The sequence below is a fragment of the Schistocerca americana genome, chromosome 2 (assembly GCF_021461395.2).
Source record: "Schistocerca americana isolate TAMUIC-IGC-003095 chromosome 2, iqSchAmer2.1, whole genome shotgun sequence".
NCBI lineage: Eukaryota > Metazoa > Arthropoda > Insecta > Orthoptera > Acrididae > Schistocerca > Schistocerca americana.
In genome coordinates, this window is record NC_060120.1 from 433,533,057 (window position 1) to 433,552,736 (window position 19,680).

General features: G+C 40.3%; 1 protein-coding gene across 1 annotated transcript in view; it reads left to right on the plus strand.

Moving 5' to 3' along the window:
• LOC124590899 (ubiquitin-like-conjugating enzyme ATG3) overlaps nucleotides 1-19,680 on the plus strand; it is an 84,161-nt gene that overhangs the window by 55,565 nt on the left and 8,916 nt on the right. The window contains 3 exon segments of the mRNA XM_047131683.1: nucleotides 2,441-2,584; nucleotides 2,681-2,749; nucleotides 2,751-2,809. Coding sequence (XP_046987639.1) covers nucleotides 2,441-2,584; nucleotides 2,681-2,749; nucleotides 2,751-2,809 — 272 coding nt within the window.

The following is a 19,680-nucleotide window of genomic DNA, read 5'->3' on the forward strand; positions in this document are numbered from 1 at the left end:
GTGAGGTGTTAAAGCTTCAGAGTATGGTGGCTGTAGTTCAGTCGAAGGTAGTTTTATCTTTTTTTGGAAGTGTATTTAGTACCATGACTTGGGAACATTCATTCTGGTTACCATGAACATGGGCCAAGACGTTTGTTTAAACTGTTTTGATGAGCAAGTGTTTCCCTTCCTTCTACATCGAGCTGAGTATGCTGTGGGTATTTCAAATCTTCCAGGATGACAGCAGCTGTGTTCACAGGGGTGCAAACATATGTACCTGGTTTGAGGAATACTCAGGAATGCTGTAGCTCCTCAAGGGCTTGCTAAATCACTCAATCTGGAACTCTTTAAAGCAGAGGGTGAAACGCCATAATCAACATCCCCACAGCTTGGTAGATTTATGGGACTGCGTCAGCAATGAGTGGGTCCAGATGGGTATGACATTTCTGAAGAAACTTGTGGATCCCATCCGTGCTGAATTGAGACCATTATCGAGCTGGTGGTGTTCTGCTAAGAAAAGCCGGACACTTGTAACCTTGTTCAGCAAATAAAAACCCATGGAAACCAACTAATATTATGTCATTAAACTTGACAATTTGCAGAGTAGGAACCCATCTTATAGTATCTTTTAACATCATAACACACAGTTTGTTCTTCATTTTTGCTGGATATAAATTTCTGCCACCTGCAATGTGCATTCTTCTGATTTTTCCAGAGACAGGTTCTTTCAATAGGACCACTGCCTCTATTAAAACAAAGCCCTCATATAAACGGAGGAATCTATAGGTAACTGTACCACAGGAGAACGTCATCAATGTGGCTGATAGCATATTTTGCTGAAGTGTAGATATAGGCCAAGTGAAAATTTTGGGATAGTCCATACTGAAATTTAGAAAGAAGTGGTGCACTTCGATTGAAAATCGAAAAAAAAATCAGTGTACAAGGGCAATTCCAAAAGTAATGTCCTTCTACATTTTTTATATATAAACAACTATTTATTTTCTATAATAGAACATTGCATAATTTTATAAGTTGAAGAATGCTTAGTTTTCTACGTAACATCAGTAAATTTTTGTGCATGTTCTGGCAGTTTTATAATGCCCATGTCATACCAACTGCTACCCATGTCCTTCAGGAAGCATCGAATCTCATCGTTCACCTTGTCACTGGAGCAAAACCGCTGCACAGACGAATATTCCTTCAACTCGGGGAACAGTGGCAGTTGCTTGGTGCCAGTTTTGGATTGTATGGTGGGTGTGTGACAATGATGAAGACTGCAGAAGACTGATGGTTTGACAGTCCATGTTAGGATGGATGCTGTTGTGGAGAATGCTTTCACTCTTGTTTCTGAATTGCCTTATTTTTTTTTTTTAATGTTTCACTGTACCTGTCAGTGGTGGTTTTCTTTTTTTCCTTCCCCCCCCCCCCCCCCCCCCCCCCCCCCCCCTCATGCAGCAGGATAGAAAGTTGGCCAACAGTACCCCCTTCTGGTCCCAAAATATGTTCAATTTTTCACAACTTGAGTGAAGAGGGATGCCACCACTCATGTGACCTGTTGTTTTTTCTCAGATTAAAGTGAACTATACAGGTTTTGTCCCTTTTGTCTGCATAGGGGTGAAGAAATTTACAGGAAGAATCAACCTATTGCTGTTTGTGATCTATCAAAATATGCAGTACCCACCTTGCAAGCACATTCTGACATTACAAGTTTCCCTTAAAAGCCTGTGGATAGTGCTTCAGGAAACAAAGTGCAGAGAGCATCCAGAGTGATCCTTCAATCTTTATGCCTAATATTCTCAACTCTTTGTGACCATATCACTGGAAATTTACCACTGGCAATGTTTGTGACATCCATGCACAACTGTTCATTCACCTCCATCAACTGGTAATTAAATTCAACCAGTTTAACACTTTTTACATTCAGAAATCTAAATAACTGTGCAAACTTCATAGCTGGTGATAACATTCAATGGGAGCTCCATTCTAAGTGGGTGCCAAACCAAGACTGAGCATCAGAGTGAAGTGAGTGTGTGTGTGTGTGTGTGTGTGTGTGTGTGTGTGTGGGAGAACTTTCTTTAGGGAAGTGAGGCATCCCAAGTGATTGATGTAAAATATGGAAAGAAAGAACTGGCACAAAAACTCTCTGCTCATGTGTAAAGGGATACAATGTACTGTTAAATATTACACTTTCTTGTCTGTGGGAGTCCCACAAAATGACTATTTCTTGGTGCTTAGAATCTTAACAACATTGGGGAAAATGTTTGCTACATATTGTTTTTACTGCCACATTCTTCCTTAGCATTATTGGTGCCTTATTTACTACTTCACTAATAATTTGTTTGAGAGCATGTATGACAAATGAAAAGTCAATAGCATAAACAGAGTAATTTCTTTTGTGCATTTCATCTTCATGTACAATAGCTGCTACTTGGGTGCTAATTTTAACTTCTTTAAATTTCAGAATACTGTAATTGCTTCCAATAACACTACGAAAGAAATGGAAGCTTCTGCTGGTGAAATTATTCACACAAGAACTTATGACTTGCACATCACATATGATAAATACTATCAGACACCAAGATTGTGGCTTTCTGGATACGATGAGGTGAATACCAGCCTTAAGTAAATACACATACATTAACAAGAACTCAATGGTTAAGTGTCATATATAATTTTTCATGTTGTATTTACCATTAAACAGAAACGCAAGCCTTTAACAGTTGAACAGATGTATGAAGATGTTAGCCAGGATCATGCTAAGAAGACAGTGGACAATGGAAACACATCCGCATATGCCAGGACCACCAATGGCATCAGTACATCCATGCAAGTAAGTTTCAAGAATTTCATAGCCTTGAAGTTACTCTAGAGTAACTTGAGTGATGCAGCAGAACTAGGTGGAAGAACAGTGTAAAAAAAAAATTAAGTAAACATATTTGGTAGATTTAAAGAAGATTTAAGGTGCGAGAAGCATGTGGAATGAGAGAGGAACTTTTGACTTGCTATAAACATTTCGCTTTTTATTAATTAAGGAAGTTTTTATAAGGGTGTACTAGTTTCTTTCATTGGTTTGTTGTTTTAAGGTAGTTAACAAGTTATAAAGATTTAGTTTTTCATTAGTCAGAGTTGTTGTGGTCTTCAGCCCAGAGACTGGTTTGATGCAGCTCTCCATGCTACTCTATCCTGTGCAAGCGTCTTCATCTCCCAGTGCCTACTGCAACGTACATCCTTCTCAATCAGCTTATTGTATTCATCTCTTGGTCTCCTTCTGATTTTTACCCTCCGTACTTCCCTCCAATACTAAATTGATGATCCCCCTGATGCCTCAGAACATGTCCTACCAACCGATCCCTTCTTCTAGTCAAGTTGTGCCACAAATTTCTCTTCTCCCCAATTCTATTATTAAGCACCATTAGTTATGTGCTGTACCCATCTAATCTTCAGCATTCTTCTATAGCACGACATTTCGAAACCTTCTATTCTCTTCATGTCTAAACTATTTATCATCCACGTTTCACTTCCATACATGGCTACACTCCATACAAATACTTTCAGAAACGACTTCCTGACAGTTAAATCTACACTCGATGTTAACAAATTTCTCTTCTTCAGAAACGCTTTCCTTGCCATTGTCAGTCTACATTTTATAACCTCTCTGCTTTGACCATCATCAGTTATATTGCTGCCCAAATAGCAAAACTCATTTACAACTTTAAGTGTCTCATTTCCTAATCTAATTCCCTCAGCATCACCTGATTTAATTCGACTACATTCCATTATCCTTGTTTTGCTTTTGTTGATGTTCATCTTATATCTTCCTCAGAGTATGAGTGCTAAATGTACCTTATTCAGAGTATGAGTGTTTAGAATACCAACAGCAGTTTCCCTTTAAGATGTTTCCATTTTCTGACTAGTTATGTTATGATCACTGGAATTTATCATTAAAAAATATTTTCAACCATCAGATGATATGAAATTTTTCATCTTTTCAGTTTAAGTTAATAAAAAGGTAGAATGAGTTGTTTGTGTTTCAGTGACCACCTTTATGTGCTAATGTAGAATAACTTTCCAAAGAGTAGCAAAATAGGCTTATGTGCTGAGGTTATGAATGAATGTTGAGTTAAGGCATTCAGTAGCAAGCAGCCTCTAGAGAACTTAAACATTGCAGTTTCAATCAGGATATGTTAAGCATATAGGGGTATTGTAAATGCAGTTCTTGGGTTTGCCACTAGATAATATTGTGCAAATCGCACAATATTTCATTGATACAACTGCTTGACATCTTCAGGTAGTGGTAGCTGCTGGTTTCACTGCTGCAAGACTGATGATATTCACGCACCGACATTGAAATTTAGGGGGCCAGAAACAGGAAATACGTGTGCCTGGGAAGGTGCTCACAGTTGGATGAAAGCAGCGTTTGTAGTTTCCCCTGCCGGTAGCTTCCACAAATGCACTGTGGGCAGTGATAGTGCTACCGAATGCTCCTGTGGTTAAGAATTAAATCTCTGCAATGTGCACTGTGTTTGGCTCATGAATCAGAAGTTCTTGTTTCTCCTGTTTTAATTTAATGGCAGCCAGTGCTTGATTCCAGGTGGCATTTAGTTGAAAACATGGATCTGTGCTGATGAGATTGCCTGCCTTATGGATATGTATTGCCTCCTTGAAAACACAGTCCCAGAATGATGTGGAGAATAAAACTTCAGTCTGCTCATAAAAAATGCAATGTCCTGTGTTCAGGCAGTGCTCCACTATGGCTTATTTATCAGGTTGGCCCAAGTGTGTATGACAATGGTATTAAAGACAATGTTCTTGCATAGTTTAATGTGTCTGCCAAACATTGTCATGGGATTTTATATATGCCACTTTTCCTAAGGATTGTTTCTGACCAAACACAACAATTTCCTCACTTTTGCTGGTGGACAAAAAACGCACTTGAGGTCATGTGTTTTGGGATTCTTTATATGCTTGAAGACATGCCAGCAAAATAAGGCAAGAATGTCATTGCAATAGATGCCTCACATTTTCATTCACATCCCTGCATTGAACTTGCTTCGAATGGAATGCATTGTGTATCTGTCTATCATAATAGCTGTTCTGTTGGAAAACCATTCTTAGGTGTTGTAGCTCACGAGGCAGACTGTCGGTATCTGAAACCACATACGCTCTGTCAACCAGAGTGTGTAAGACATTGTCGCATTGTGCAGGATGATGACAGCTTGTGACCTGAAAATATACCTCTGTGTGTTTTTGCTTGCAGTTGACATTATGTCCCAGTGTACCGTCAACTTGTCTTCTATCCATGACAATAAATGGTAAGATGCCATCTTGTTCCACTTCCATAGTGAACTGAATATTTGGATAGAGGGAGTTCATTTGAGTTGTATCAATGAAGTATTGTGGGATTCGCATAATATTATTCAGCAGCAAACCTGAGACATGTACTTGTGACAGATTCATTGGGAAATCCTGAAAAGTCACATGCAAGTTTTTATTTGGAGTTGACTTTTCCTCTCTTCTTGTAAGTGGTCGATGCCACCAGGGCGGCAGGGGGGAACACTCCATGGCAAACTACTGATTGAGCATTATACACTGATACAGATAGAGAGAATGGTTGGTCTGTATTTACTTTACAGGAGCAAATTTCGACTGAGGCCAGTACACACATTTAAAACTGAAAACAACTATTCCTAGCTTTTGGAACTACTAGTTCCTCCCTGAGGGTGGAAAGAGGGATAGGTTGGAGGAAAGGCAGGTCATTGGACTCCCAGAATGAGACACACCTACTTGTGAGAATGAGAAGCAACAAAGAAATGGCAGTGGTAATGGTCAAGCACTGTGCTGCATCCAGTTTAGAGATGATATAAGTATATAGTGAGAAATAAAGATAATGATCCATCATCAGACATTAAAGACAACACGTTGTTTACATAACCATCCTTCTCTGTCCCATGACATCTGTACCATTTAGTTGTAGTTGCTGCAATTCATTCCACAGATAACACTGTGTATTATGGATCTTCTCAGCCTGCCAGTTGATTTGATTTCACACCCCCCGCACCCTCCACAATTTTATGTCCAAGATGTTTTTTCTGAAGTTACTATGTTTTATTAGGTTTCGAATTGATTTTTCTTCTGTGTATCAGGTTAATTAAGGTCCCTTTTTCTAAGCATTTTTTTCTAGTATTTGTTCATTAGATTTTCTGTCAGTTTTTACTCTTCTCGTTATCCACATCTTTGTTGTCTTTTAATTTTTTTATTTCTTGTGTATCTACCCCTTCACAACCATAGTTTAAAATAATCAAAACAAATGATCATTAATCGAAACCCTCAGCTGCCAACAGGTGTTGTTGATATAACTCAATGGGGACAGCTGAAAATCTGTGTCCCGACCGGGACTCGAACCCGGGATCTGCTGCTTACATGGCAGACGCTCTATCCATCTGAGCCGCCGAGGGCACAGAGGATAGTGCAACTGCAGGGACTTACCTCTTGCATGTTTCCCGTGAGATCCATATTCCCAACTGTCCACAACCTACATTCTTAATGTTCCTAAAGGATATTTGCCCATTCACTCATTACTCGCGCCAACTAAGGTGACTATTCGGGCAAGGTGTGTGCATTCACACAGGAGGAGGTCAATGGCTGGGTAGCCTTTAACTATATGAAGATAGTAACTGTTACATAAGAACAGATACCAATGATGACCATGCGCAGATTCTCTAAAAAGAAATGATAATTAATCGAAACCCTCAGCTTGTGAGTAATGAGTTAATGGTCAAATATCCTTTAGGAACATTACAAATGTACGTTGTGGACAGTTCGTAATGTGGGTCTCACGGGAAACGTGCAAGAGATAAGTCCCTGCGTTCGCATTATCCTCTGTGCCCTCGGTGGCTCAGATTGATAGAGCGTCTGCCATGTAAGCAGGAGATCCCCAGTTCGAGTCCAGGTTGGGGCACACATTTTCAGCTGTCCCCATTGAGGTATATCAACGACATCTGTTGGCAGCTGAGGGTTTCGATTAATTGTCATTTCTTTCTAGCGAAGCTGCATGGTCATCATTGGTATCTGTTCTGATGGAACAGTTACTATCTTCATATTCAAAACAAATGGCTTGTTGCATTTTTTCCTTGTTTCTACATTAAGGAGGTAATTTGTTAATTCCTTATTTCTGACTGCTTCTTTAATCATTGCAGTTCTTCTTTTAACTTCAGTTATACTTTTGTTATCATCTGTTATTTACCAAACAGTAAAATTCATTTACTTGCATATTATATTATTTCATATCTTAGTGTTTGCCCTTACTTATCTGTTGATTTATCTATCACCATTATTTTATGCTTCTTTGTGTTTCTTTTCAGTTTGTGGTTGTCTAAAGCATCACACAATTTTTTAAATGAAAATGACCAACTTTTGAAAATATAATGTGATTGGATATATAAAAAAACCTTATTACAAAGTAGCAGCAGGGGAACACAAATATAAAGCTATTAAAGTTCGCAAGCTTTCGGAGCCAGTGGGGCCTCCTTTTGGCAGTAGGGTTGAAAGTGAAGGATGATTGGTGAAGGAAAATAATTGATTAGCACTGCTATCAACCTTGAGAAGTAGCCCTCAGTAACCACAAGACAAATATAGAATCTTGTTCACAGCCTCTCCTTCAGAAATTGTGTGTATGTGTGTGTGTGTGGGGGGGGGGGGTTATGGTTTAATGTCCCATCGACCTCAGGGTCATTTAGAGACAGAGCTGAATCTCAGATTGTGTCAAGGATGGAGAAGGAAATTGGCCGTGTCCTTTAAAAAGAACAATACCAGCATTTGCCTGAAGCGATTTAGTTGGAAAATTTTAAAAATTAGAATTGTCTTTTAGGACTTTTAAAACTGTATTTCAGACACTTTCTGGCTCTAAATAAAGATTATTTTCCAGAAATTAAAACAAATGTAAATAAAAAAATCAGGTTAAGTGAAAAACGTTTAGTAAACATAAAGGTGCTCTAGAAACATTTCTGTGAATTACAAATACTGCAAAATTGATACACGTATATCTTTAAAATCATTAATTAAAAGGAAGGTAAAACATGTAAACAAAATCCACCTACATCATGAAATGAGGCCTGTCTTCAGTGTTTTATGCAAAAATGTTTATAAGTCTTTCTCATCCATTGCCTCTACTTGTACAATATATGATTTTCACTGGTGGCTGATGATAAGATTCTCTTGAGTGATAATTTTGTTACACTCTTTACAGCCTGAATCTGATCCTTTGAAAAATTAGTTGGTAACATCCTCTTCCTGAAGATAAACAGTTCATTTTACTGATGATCAAAGCACTTTAAGGTTCCTGTGTTCACACTAGACTGAAATTCAGTACTGTTTTCCTAACAATAATGAAAACTCTCTCACCGGCAGCATTACTATGAGGAATAAACAGTAATGCAAGCATAAGCGTGCTCAGTGATGGATACTTTTTAATGCCTGATGCATCACACATAGCAGATATTTTGTACCAAGCAGTATCAGCTCTCATCTTCCACCATTCCAAAGTCATCAAACTGGTATCTTAAAAAGTCTAACTTTTTTTTCATAATCCCTCGGATCATCAGGAAATAGCTTATTCATCTTTACAACTGACAATAATGATTTTCTTTTCCTTGATCCAATATCCATAACTTACCAGTTTTTAAAAAGTCATCATGTAGTGGAAATTTTTCTTTGCTTAACTACATGAGTTGATGAAAAATCTTCAGAAATCCTCATAAAATTTTGCAACTACAGATTTTTCAAGCTTGGTATGATGAATGTAGCTTCTAGTGTCTACATCAACAACAATATCTTCATCCCCTTTGCGCTGTTTGTTTTTTAATTTCAATCCCAGCAGACTACCAGAAGTAGGTACTGCAGAACGATTAGTAAATCTCACAATCAAATATGTAAACTGTGAATTACTGGCTTTTCTTTCTGAAGGAATACATTTGCTTTCGTAAATAACGAAAGGCTATTACACAAGAAAAGAAGACATAACTTAGTCACTGGATGATTTAGGATAGAGCACATTCGAGATAAGTGAGAGTTGTTTACATTTTTGAAGCTTCCTTGTTGAAAAATTTTACAAGAGGTTCCAACTGTTCAATTATTCTTTCTATTGATTGGAGCAGAGAGAACCATCTTGTACAAACATACTTCAGTATTTTAGGGGGCTTACTGCCATACATATTTGATAAAGTTTGAAAGTAGACTGTGTTTTTGAACTCCTTTGGAGAAAGTAGAAACTGTCCATTACAAATTCTTGAGCATCAAAATATTGTAGGCTTTTCACACCATTTTGTGCAGCTAAATAAAGAAGGTGGCAGGAACAAAATTGTTCTTCAAAATAGCAGCAACTTGTCTTGTATGTCCTACAAATGTATTCCAGCAGTTGTCATGCAATTGACAATATTGTCGTGCACATATTTCCCTGTTGAATATTAAAGTAAATAATGTCAAGTAGATGTAGATTCATATCTGCAATGTCTGTGCTACCATCAGTTGCAAGAGGAAAGGAGTTTCCTTTTAAGTATTCTACTACATCATTCTGTGTTCCAGGTGGCAAAGGATTTATAGCTGCAGTTCCTTTAGTTCTTCCACAGCTGTATTTTTTAGCAATCTGAGAACCCAGGAAATATTTTTTGAACAGCTGTGAAATATGATCTGCACAAAAATATTGGCAGACTGTGTTCAACAATAAATGAAATAAAAGCATTTCAGCATTGGTGACAGAGTCTTCCTCGGCAGGTTTTATTCCAAATGATGACAATGGTGCATTAGAAGATTGAAGGTTTGTTAGGTCTACATGTACTTTATACAGGACATGATGATGGCAATCGCCACATCCAGTAAGCTCTATAGAAATCTCTTGCGAACACACTGTACAAAACACATGTTGGTCTGATTTATTTGACTTTACCAAATACGGCCATTCTTTTACTATACTGTTTCCAAATTTCTGTCCAGTTTTACGTTTTATAGTTAAACTGCCATCCATTGTACTAACACTTCGGTGTTCCAAAATATTAATATCTGAATTTGGTACAGTTTTTTTTTTTTTTTTTTTCTCACCTTCACTCGGGGTATCTTTCGCACTGTTTAATTTTGCATTATCAATTTTGTCAAGCTTTTCGTTATGGACACTATTAACAGTTGCTGAAGAGCAATTTACACAAAGGATAACGTAGATTTTATTACACTACCCAACTTAACTAGGGCAAATGTCAAAAAGGATTATGAAGCTGCAGCTATAAAAATTACTCAGTTCAACCTGGTTATTGCTACAGTTTACCTGTCACCATCCGGGAATTTTGAACTTTTCTTAAACAAAATGGAGTCATTGCTAAATAAAGTAAATAAAATGGATTGTGAATTGATAATCTGTGGTGACTTCAATATTGATTTCCTCATGAATAATGGAAATAGGGAGACCATTTTGAACCTTGCAACGTCCTACAATTTAAAGGCTGAAGTAAAAACAGCTACCTGAGTATCAGAAACTTGCCAAACAGCTCTTGATCAGTTTCTAGTCAAGAAGAGTTTACACAACACCTCACTAAAAATTTTCAATGCAGGTTTTAGTGACCATCTTGCTCAAATATTAAGCATAAAAGGACAAGGCAGTATTATTAAGAACATGTCTTTCAGAACAGCATATCGAAGTTATAATCAGCATAATGTAAACTACTTCAACAACTTATTACAGAAAGAAAAATGGCCAGGAGTGTACAAAATGAATGATATAAATGAAAAATTCAACACTTTCATTGATACATTAACCCATTTCTTTGAACTTGCATTCACACTAAAAACATTAACCATACGGGGGAACTCAGAACAAACAGCTGGATCACAAAGGGAATAAGGGTTTCATGCCAGAAGAAAAGGCTACTAAATGAAATATGTAACTCAAAAAATTCCTCACATGTAGTACGCGCATATAAAAAATACTCCAAAATATTAAGAAAAGTAATAAAAGCAGCAAAAATGATGCATAATGATGAAATCATTTATAATTCAGCTAATAAATCAAAGGCTGTGCGGAGTGTTATAAAAAAAGAATGTGGAGAATACAGGCAATCTTGCAAAAAAATATAACACTGCCACATAAAAATAAAAAAGTAACAAACCCCCTAGAAGTAGCCAACACATTTAACAACTTTTTCACATGTGTTGCTGATAATATGTTAAATCAAACTTTAAGAGCACCCAGGCAAATGAATAGTGCATGTAGAGGATCAATGTACATCAGTTCTGTTTCACAAGATGAAGTAGCTAAAGCAATAAAAGGACTACAAAATTCCAAATTGGCAGGTAGTGATGGTATACCTGCAACAATGTTAAAGAAGAGCGCATCAAACATAATTGAAGTACTCACACACTTATGCGACTGCTCACTTCAGGCAGGCACTTTCCCCGATGTGTTGAAAACATCAAAAGTTATTCCTGTGTATAAAAAAGGGGATAAAGACAATGTAAATAACTATAGACCCATCACAATTTCCTCTTGCATCTCTAAAGTACTGGAAAAAGTTATGTATGAGAAACTTATGAAATTTATAAATAAAAACAGCATCCTATGTAATGAACAAAATGGATTCAGAAATAAGAGGTCAATGACAACTGCTGTCTATGAGTGCATCAGTTCCATCCTAAACCTGATGGACAAAAAACAGGAAACAATAGGAGTATTTATTGACTTGTCAAAAGCTTTTGACATGGTGGACCATAAAATTCTGCTATCAAAGCTTGAAAGATATGGTATTAGAGGTCTGTCCAACAAGTGGATCAGTTCCTTCCTGACTAATCGTAAGCAGGCAGTGTGCATCAAGCACACACATATTGAACTAAAAACTGTATCTAATCTCTTATCTGAATATAAACAAATTAAATGTGGTGTACCCCAAGGATCAGTAATATGACCTCTTCTGTTTCTTCTGTACATAAATGATCTAAGCTTAAATGTTGATGCACACAAAACAATCATATTTGCAGATGACAGCACGATTCTACTAAAAGGAGACGACGATAAACAGTTACAGCAGATAGTAAACACGGTCACGAAACAACTTAGCAGCTGGGCACAGAGTAATCAGCTTGTAATAAACAGTAAGAAAACCATTGCTCTAAAATTCCACAATGTTCCTAACAAGGACATGTTTATCCCATCAGTCTCTATCAATGACGAACCAGTTGGTAACAATACTGAAACCAAATTCTTAGGGCTTTGGCTGCAGAGTAACATCAGATGGAATAAGCATATTGAATATCTCAATGCAGAACTGAGCAAAACATGTTACCTTCTTTGTTCATTAAAATCACGCTGTAGTGAGAAAACAGTATTGAATGCATATCATGCGTACTTTCATTCTCGTCTTAGATATGGGGTCACCTTCTGGGGAAACTCTAAAACAGCTAATAGCACTTTTAAACTACAAAAAAGGGCCATTAGAATCTTGTTTGGGTGCAAGCCTAGAGACTCTTGTAAACCCCTGTTTAAGAAATCTGCTATTCCTCCATTACCATGTGTATACATTATGGAAACCCTATTGTTCTTTAAATTAAATGTAATAGGCAAGGACCGGAGACTGCAAAAAAACTTTGATATATATGAGCACTTTACCAGACAAAACAGAAACTTACATGTGACTCAAATCAGCACAGCACTGTGCCAAAAGGTACTTTTCACATGGGAGTTAAGCTTTATAACAAACGCCCTGAAAACATGAAAGCTATCACTGAGGTCAATACATTTGGAAAATCTCTAAAGTCATATTTACAGCATCACTGCTTTTACTCCATTGAAGAATACTTAAATTTATAAAATGTGTTATATAAATACTTACGTGTAAAGTGTATTATTGTAACATTAAATATGTATGCCTTGAAATGACTTTCAGCCTGTATATTTATAACTTGACTTGTCCAATGTCTTATGCATAAGCTGCTATGTAGACAACAGGACCAATAAAAATAAAAAATAAAAAACCAGACTACTAAAACTTTCCTTGACAGTCAACGCACTGTTATCGAATTCTAAGTGGATGAATATTACCACTGAACACAATGTAATGATTACTGAAAATATCAGCGGTCTGTACACAATGCAGGCAGTAATAGTCCTGGCATGTGCACTAGATGGAAATACCCCAATCACTCAAAATACTGCATGAAACTCAAAGGGCACTGTATAGTTCTTTTATGTCACTCATTTGAATAAAAATTTCAGGGAGCTCAGGGTTCCTCTTAATTAAGTAATTTTTTTTTGTGATTATTTACTATGTAATTTTTGTTCTCTTATGTAAATATCACAGAACTATGTTCTGTATGCATGTGCACATTATTGCCACCTAGTATGCATGCCGACATTCACAGGTGGTTCCAACTTCCATGCGAGGATGACGTGTCTACCAATTTTCTTACTTCCACTGCTAAATGGCTGTTGCGCTGGACTTGTATGTCGAAATCATTCCTAGACAGGTTTACTACATAATCTGAAAAAAAAACTATAAAACATTTTAGTAACATATGACTGGCAAAAAGCAGACAGTATATTTTCTGAATTTTTGAAACAAGAAATTGATAATGTCCATTTCGCTAATTTTCTAGTACCTCTCCATGTTCCCTAATGAAGGTGATACATCCATAATAGTTACAGACAATCTGTAATAGTTGGTAGCTATGGGTGAGGTTTAGGAAATGTGGAAAGTTTGGAAAAGTCTCCCAGAACCCCAGGTCCAGGGAGACTTACTGTAAGTGGTTTGGGCAACTTTTCCGAGCTCTACCCCTCTTCCTAAACCTCACCAGTCCCTTTCCTTCAACCCTCTTCCTACCTCTTCAGTTCTTCTGCCAGAAGAAGGAGCCACAGGCTCCAAATGCTTGCAAACTTTAATACCTGTATATGTGTAATCTACCTCTGCTGGTTGGTGAGTAGATTTTTTATCTATCCAATTATTTAGACAAAATTTTTCATATATAGTTAATTTCCTTTCCAGAATCTGGTAACACTACTATATCATCATCATATCAAATACAGTGTATTTGTTTGCTACTAATTTTTATCCTTTTGATGCTACTTTTCATTGTTTTTATTGCACTTTCTATAAATAAATTTGGTGAGATAGAACAATCTTGTGGAAGAGCTCTTTTTATTCTAGCCTCTTTTTTAGTGTCATTGATATCCATTTCGGTTCTCTGGGTTTTGTATCATTCGAGAATTAGTTCTCTCTCCAGTCTATAACAGTTTTATTCAGTTTCCCAGACAGTATCTTCTAGTCCACTCTATAAAAAGCCTTCTCTAGGTCAATGTATGTGATGTATATTTTCCTGTCCATATCACTTCATCTTTCTAAGATCATTCGCAGTGCCATTATAGCTTCCATTGTTCTTTCCATTTCCTAAATCGAAATTGATTTTTGCCTAAATGTTAGTCAGTCTTAGTTTTTTGTCTGTCCTTAGTGATGGTGAATAGAACTTTTGAAGCATTGGCTTAGTAATGCCAGTGTTCTGTCCAATAGGCACTGGCATTGGCATTGGCATTTGCAAGTACAAGTTGTGTAATTAAAAAATTCCATTGGTAGTGTGCCATTGTCAGAGCAGACACAACTTTCACCTTATTTCTATCATTCTGTAATAACTTAGCAGGGATGTTACCTGTTCCAGTCACTTTTTGTTGTGTAAGGCACGTTGAATACTGACCTGACAAATGATGGTACTGTGAATTCATGTTTCCACTTCATTCTTTGTGACATCTTCCCCATCATGTAATTCTTCAATGTATTCCTTCCATCTATTAGCTATTTTTTCATGTTCAGATAAAACGTTACTGTTTTTATCCTTAATTATGTTGCTACAAGTTCTACATACAAACTGTGGTTATCTGATTTTTTGGTACATCTTGCCTGTGGTTTTTTTTTTTTTCTGCAAGCCAACAGAAGAATGCCAATGCTTCTGTAGACCTCACGGAGTAGGAGCCTCCTGCCTCTGTGCCTTGTGGCAGTAAGTGTTCGATGGCTGGCACTCGGCAGCCACTGAGTTGGACACCCCTTCATGACTTTCCTCCAATGGAACGTTCACATCTTAGATCCAACAAAGAGGATTTATGGCTGCTCTTAGAATTGCAGTATCCCCGTTTTCTCTGCCTTCAGGAAACAAAACTGCAGCCTCACAATTGCTTTGAGCTCTCGCATTTCTTCCCGGTTCATTTGACCTTCCCCCCTCGCCCCACCGAGGACGGCATTCCATCTCATGGGGAAATCCTGCTACTCACACGGGGTTACTTTCATAGTGAACCCATCTCCCTGATTATCCACCTTCAAGCTGTTGCAGTTCGCCTTTTCCCTTTGTACTGTGTACATCTCTCTGTCATTCGATGTCAGCAGGGCAGACTTCCTCCATCTTGTTGGGCAGCTACCTCACCGCTTTCTGCTGCTCGGTGACTTTAATGCACACCATCCCCTTTGGGTTATTTTTCCATGACCTATCAGAGACATGCCCTCTTGGCTCACCTCAATCAACTTAACCTCTTCTGCCTCAGCCCAGGAGCACCCACATTACTTTCAGACTCCACACACACATATTTCCATTTGGACCTAACCTTCTGCACTGCCCAGTTTGCCAATTGTCACGAGTGGTCTGTTCTCTCTGAAACATACTGGAGCGACCATTTCCCGTGTACTATCAGTTTGCTGACACCTACCCCACCTACGTGCACATCCAAATGGCAGCTTACTAAGGCCGACTGGAGGCTTTACTTCTACCTGGTGACCTTCGATGAACATTTCCCCAGTTATGATGACCAGGTAGAATATCCAAGAAATGTTATCTTTACCACTGAAGAACGTTCCATTCCTCGCACTCCTCTTTACCATGAGGTGTCTCAGTCCCTTGGTGGACTGCATTCATTGTAAACAGTTTTGTGCACAGTGTCATTGCTTTCTTCAGAATAGCAAAAGAGCTTGCTGGATTTCATTCACTAGTTCCTTTAACAGTTCCACTCCCTCTTCCGACGGCTCTCTGGTACCAAGATCCATTCCCCAATTTTCGACCTGACAGTTGCAGACAACGTCACTGTGGACCTTATTGCTACCTGCAACACCTTGGGCACGATTTTGCAGAGATTTCGAGCTCCCCCTCTATCACCCTATCTTCCTACATTGGAAATGAGTGTTGCAGCACCTTTCTGTTGCGGGCAAGCGTGTCCTGCTTCATATGTACAACTGCATTTGGGCAGAAGGCATGTTTCTCAGATGCTGCCGAGAAGCCACTGTCACATCCATACCTAAACCTGGTAGGTACAAACACATTCTTTCCAGCTCCCACCCCTTTCTCTCACCAGCTGTCTTTGCAAGGTGGTGGAACGTATAATTTGTGCCTGCCTGGTATGGTGGCTCAAGTCTCGCAATTTACTAACCACTGCACAGTGTGGATTTTGAGTGCTCCATTCTGCAGTTGACCATCTCTTCACTTTGTCCACCAATGTCATGAATAGTTCTCTACGGAAATTCCAGACTGTGGCAGTGTTTTTTGATTTGGAGAAGGCCTACGACACCTGCTGGAGGAATTGTATCATCTGTACTCTCTACATGTGGGGCTGCCGAGGCCACATCTCATTTCCTTCAGCAGTTAAAAAAAATGAGTTTTCAAGGTATGTGTGGGATCTGCCTCGTTGGACACCTTTTTCCAGGGAACCAGTGTACCTCAGGGTTCCATGCTGAGTGTCGTCCTCTTTGCTATTGTCATTAACCCTATAATCACCTGTCTCCCGCCAGGCATCTCCGGCTCCCTTTTTCTTGACGATTTTGCAGTTCTCCATGGACTTGTCTCGTGTCTTCAGCACCTTTACTCATGGAGCATCGACAGTGGCTTTCGCTTTTCCACTGTCTTTACACATTGGGCCTGTTGCTCTTTCATTCATTGAAACTTCGAAATTTCTGGGATTCCTGCTCAATAGGAAACTTTCTTGGTCCTCCCACATGTCTTACCTGGCAGCCTGCTGTATGTGGTCGCTCAGTGTCGTACGATTCTTGAGTGATGCTTCTTGGGGAGCAGAGCGAAGCACACTCCTCCGTTTGTACCGGTCCCTTGTCTGTTCGAAACTAGGCTATGCATGCTTTGTTAATGCATCTGCATGCCCGTCCCTTTTATGCTGTCTCAGTACTATCCTTCTTCGTGGCATCCGTTTGGCCACGCCCCCAGAGGCTCGACGTTCATTTGCTGGGTACGGGCTTGGCGACCCCGGGGTCCTGAGCTGGGGACTGGTCAGCGCCGCCAGTCTCCTGTCACCGTAACCCCCGGACATGCTTCAGCGACCACTGTATGGTGCGGCGGTGGAATGTTGTGTGCTGCGGGGAATGGTAATCTTGGCTTGACCGCCTGGATTGCGAGGAAGGTAAACCTCTATAAAAACCCCTCAGTCTTACGGTGTGCTGCGCGCCTATAAGATGCATGGCTGTTGGGGTGGAACAGTCGCAAGCGGGCAACCTCTGGGGCACCTGCCGCACCCCAGTTGTATACGGCTTACTCAGGCACGCGGGGCTCTGTCTGAGCGGACCTTTAGTTCCCTAGCTGCTCGTGGGACCGCAATGGACCCTTCGACCTCTACATTTCCCCCTACCAGTGGATTGGGTGGGCCACTGGTAGGAAAGCACACCCCATCGAAAAAGCGACTTCGTGCTGCGAGTCCTCCAGCTCCTGGTGTTGCTAGAGATTTATCAGACTGTCGTAACAGAGCACATGCTGAAAATCAGAATGTGTTTTTGGTTATTAAACGGAAGGAGGGTAGCTTTGAGAGGGTTTCTCCCTTTTACATCCACAATGGTCTTGAGGGAATTGCAGGTACACTGAAATCTGTTAAGCGACTGCGCAATGGTACTCTCTTAGTTGAGACTTCTAGTTCCCGCCAAGTCGCTTCTCTTCGGAAAGCACCCAGTCTCGGAGAGTACGCTATCGAGACCGAGCTCCACTCCACACTCAACTATAGTAAGAGTGTTGTGACATGTAGGGACTTGGTGGGTATCTCCACAGACGAGTTGAAATCTGAGTGGGCTGACGAAGGTATTGTTGACGTGCAGAATATTATGAAGCGAGTCGATGGGGACCTACTAAAATCCGACTCGTTTATTCTCACGTTCAGTTGCCCGAGACTTCCAGAGCATGTTAAAGCGGGGTTCTTACGTTTGCCAGTACGGCCATATTTCCCCAACCCAATGCGCTGCTTTAAATGTCAGCGCTTTGGGCATACTACATTGGGGTGCAATGGGATAGCCAGTTGTGGTAAATGTGGTCAGCCTGCCCATGAAGGAGCCGATTGTACATCGCCTGTGAAGTGCGTGAATTGCTTAGGGAGTCACCCTGTCTGGAGCCGGGTCTGCCCCATCTATCTTGAGGAACGGAAGATACAGGAGATCAAAACATCTAAGCGCATCCCCTATGGTGAGGCCAAGAAGCTCTTTAAGGCCATGCAACCTCCTGTGTTTACTACATCTTTCGCTTCCGCCCTGAAAAAACCAGTACAAATGGCCACTGTTGCTACGCAATCGGAGGTTGCTAGTGTTAGCACTAATACCTGCGTTTGCCAGTGCACTTGTGCTGCTGCGGTTGTTTTGCAACCTGCGGCTCTCCCCGCAACGTCGGACAAGGCCGTGGTTGCTGACATTGGTGCCTCTTCCCCTATGGCGCCTTCTGCCCAGGCGCGTAAAGCTCCAACTGCTGACAAGGCTCTGCATTCTAAGCCCCCTAAGACAAAGACGCCGAAGGTGAAGATTTTGCCACCTGAGGAGACTGGTCAGGGTTGGCCCGATGACGAGGCCATCGTACTGTATGACATCTCCCGTGGGTCGTCATCGGCGCTGATTGACATTGATGATGTCGACCGGGGGCGATCTTCTCGCCCCAGGAATAAATCTCCGGCCAGTACGGGCTCTCCTCCAAAACACAGAGGCGGGGTGAAAGTTCAGCCACCCTGATCACTGGCTCCCATATTACAGTGGAACCTGAATGGGTTCAGGAAGCATGTGGCCGAATTACAACTCCTTGTACGTGCGTTCCCTTTGTGCTTGTGTCTCCAAGAGACACATTTTCGGGTCACTGATGCTCCTTCTTTACGGGGCTATACCGTCTATCGGAAAGATGATCTGATGGGGGAAAGGGCAAAGGGTGGTGTTGCGGTTTTTGTCCGTGACATGCACCCCTCATCTGAGCTCCCTCTCATTACAGACTTGCAAGCAGTTGCAGTTGACCTTCTTGTGGGTCGGAGGCTCACAGTCTGTTCACTTTACTTACCCCCTCAGGATGCGATAGACTCTGAGGCTCTCACAGACCTTATTAGCCAACTTCCCCGCCCATTTCTTCTTCTGGGGGACTTCAATGCTCATAATGTCTTATGGGGCTCTTTGACTACTTGCCCCAGGGGTCGCATTCTGGAAAGCCTCATGATGTCTGAAGAACTGTGCATCCTCAACTCTGGTGCTCCCACTCATTTCTGTACTGCTTCTGGGTCGTCATCAGCTATTGACCTTTCCTTTTGCTCTCCAGCACTCGCGGATTCTGCTCTGTGGGACGTTGCTGCTGGCCTCCATTCTAGTGACCACTTCCCCCTTTGGATTCGCCTCCTGGATGAGGCTATGGCATTTCCGGTACCGCCCCGGTGGCACCTCTGCAGGGCTGACTGGACACTTTTCA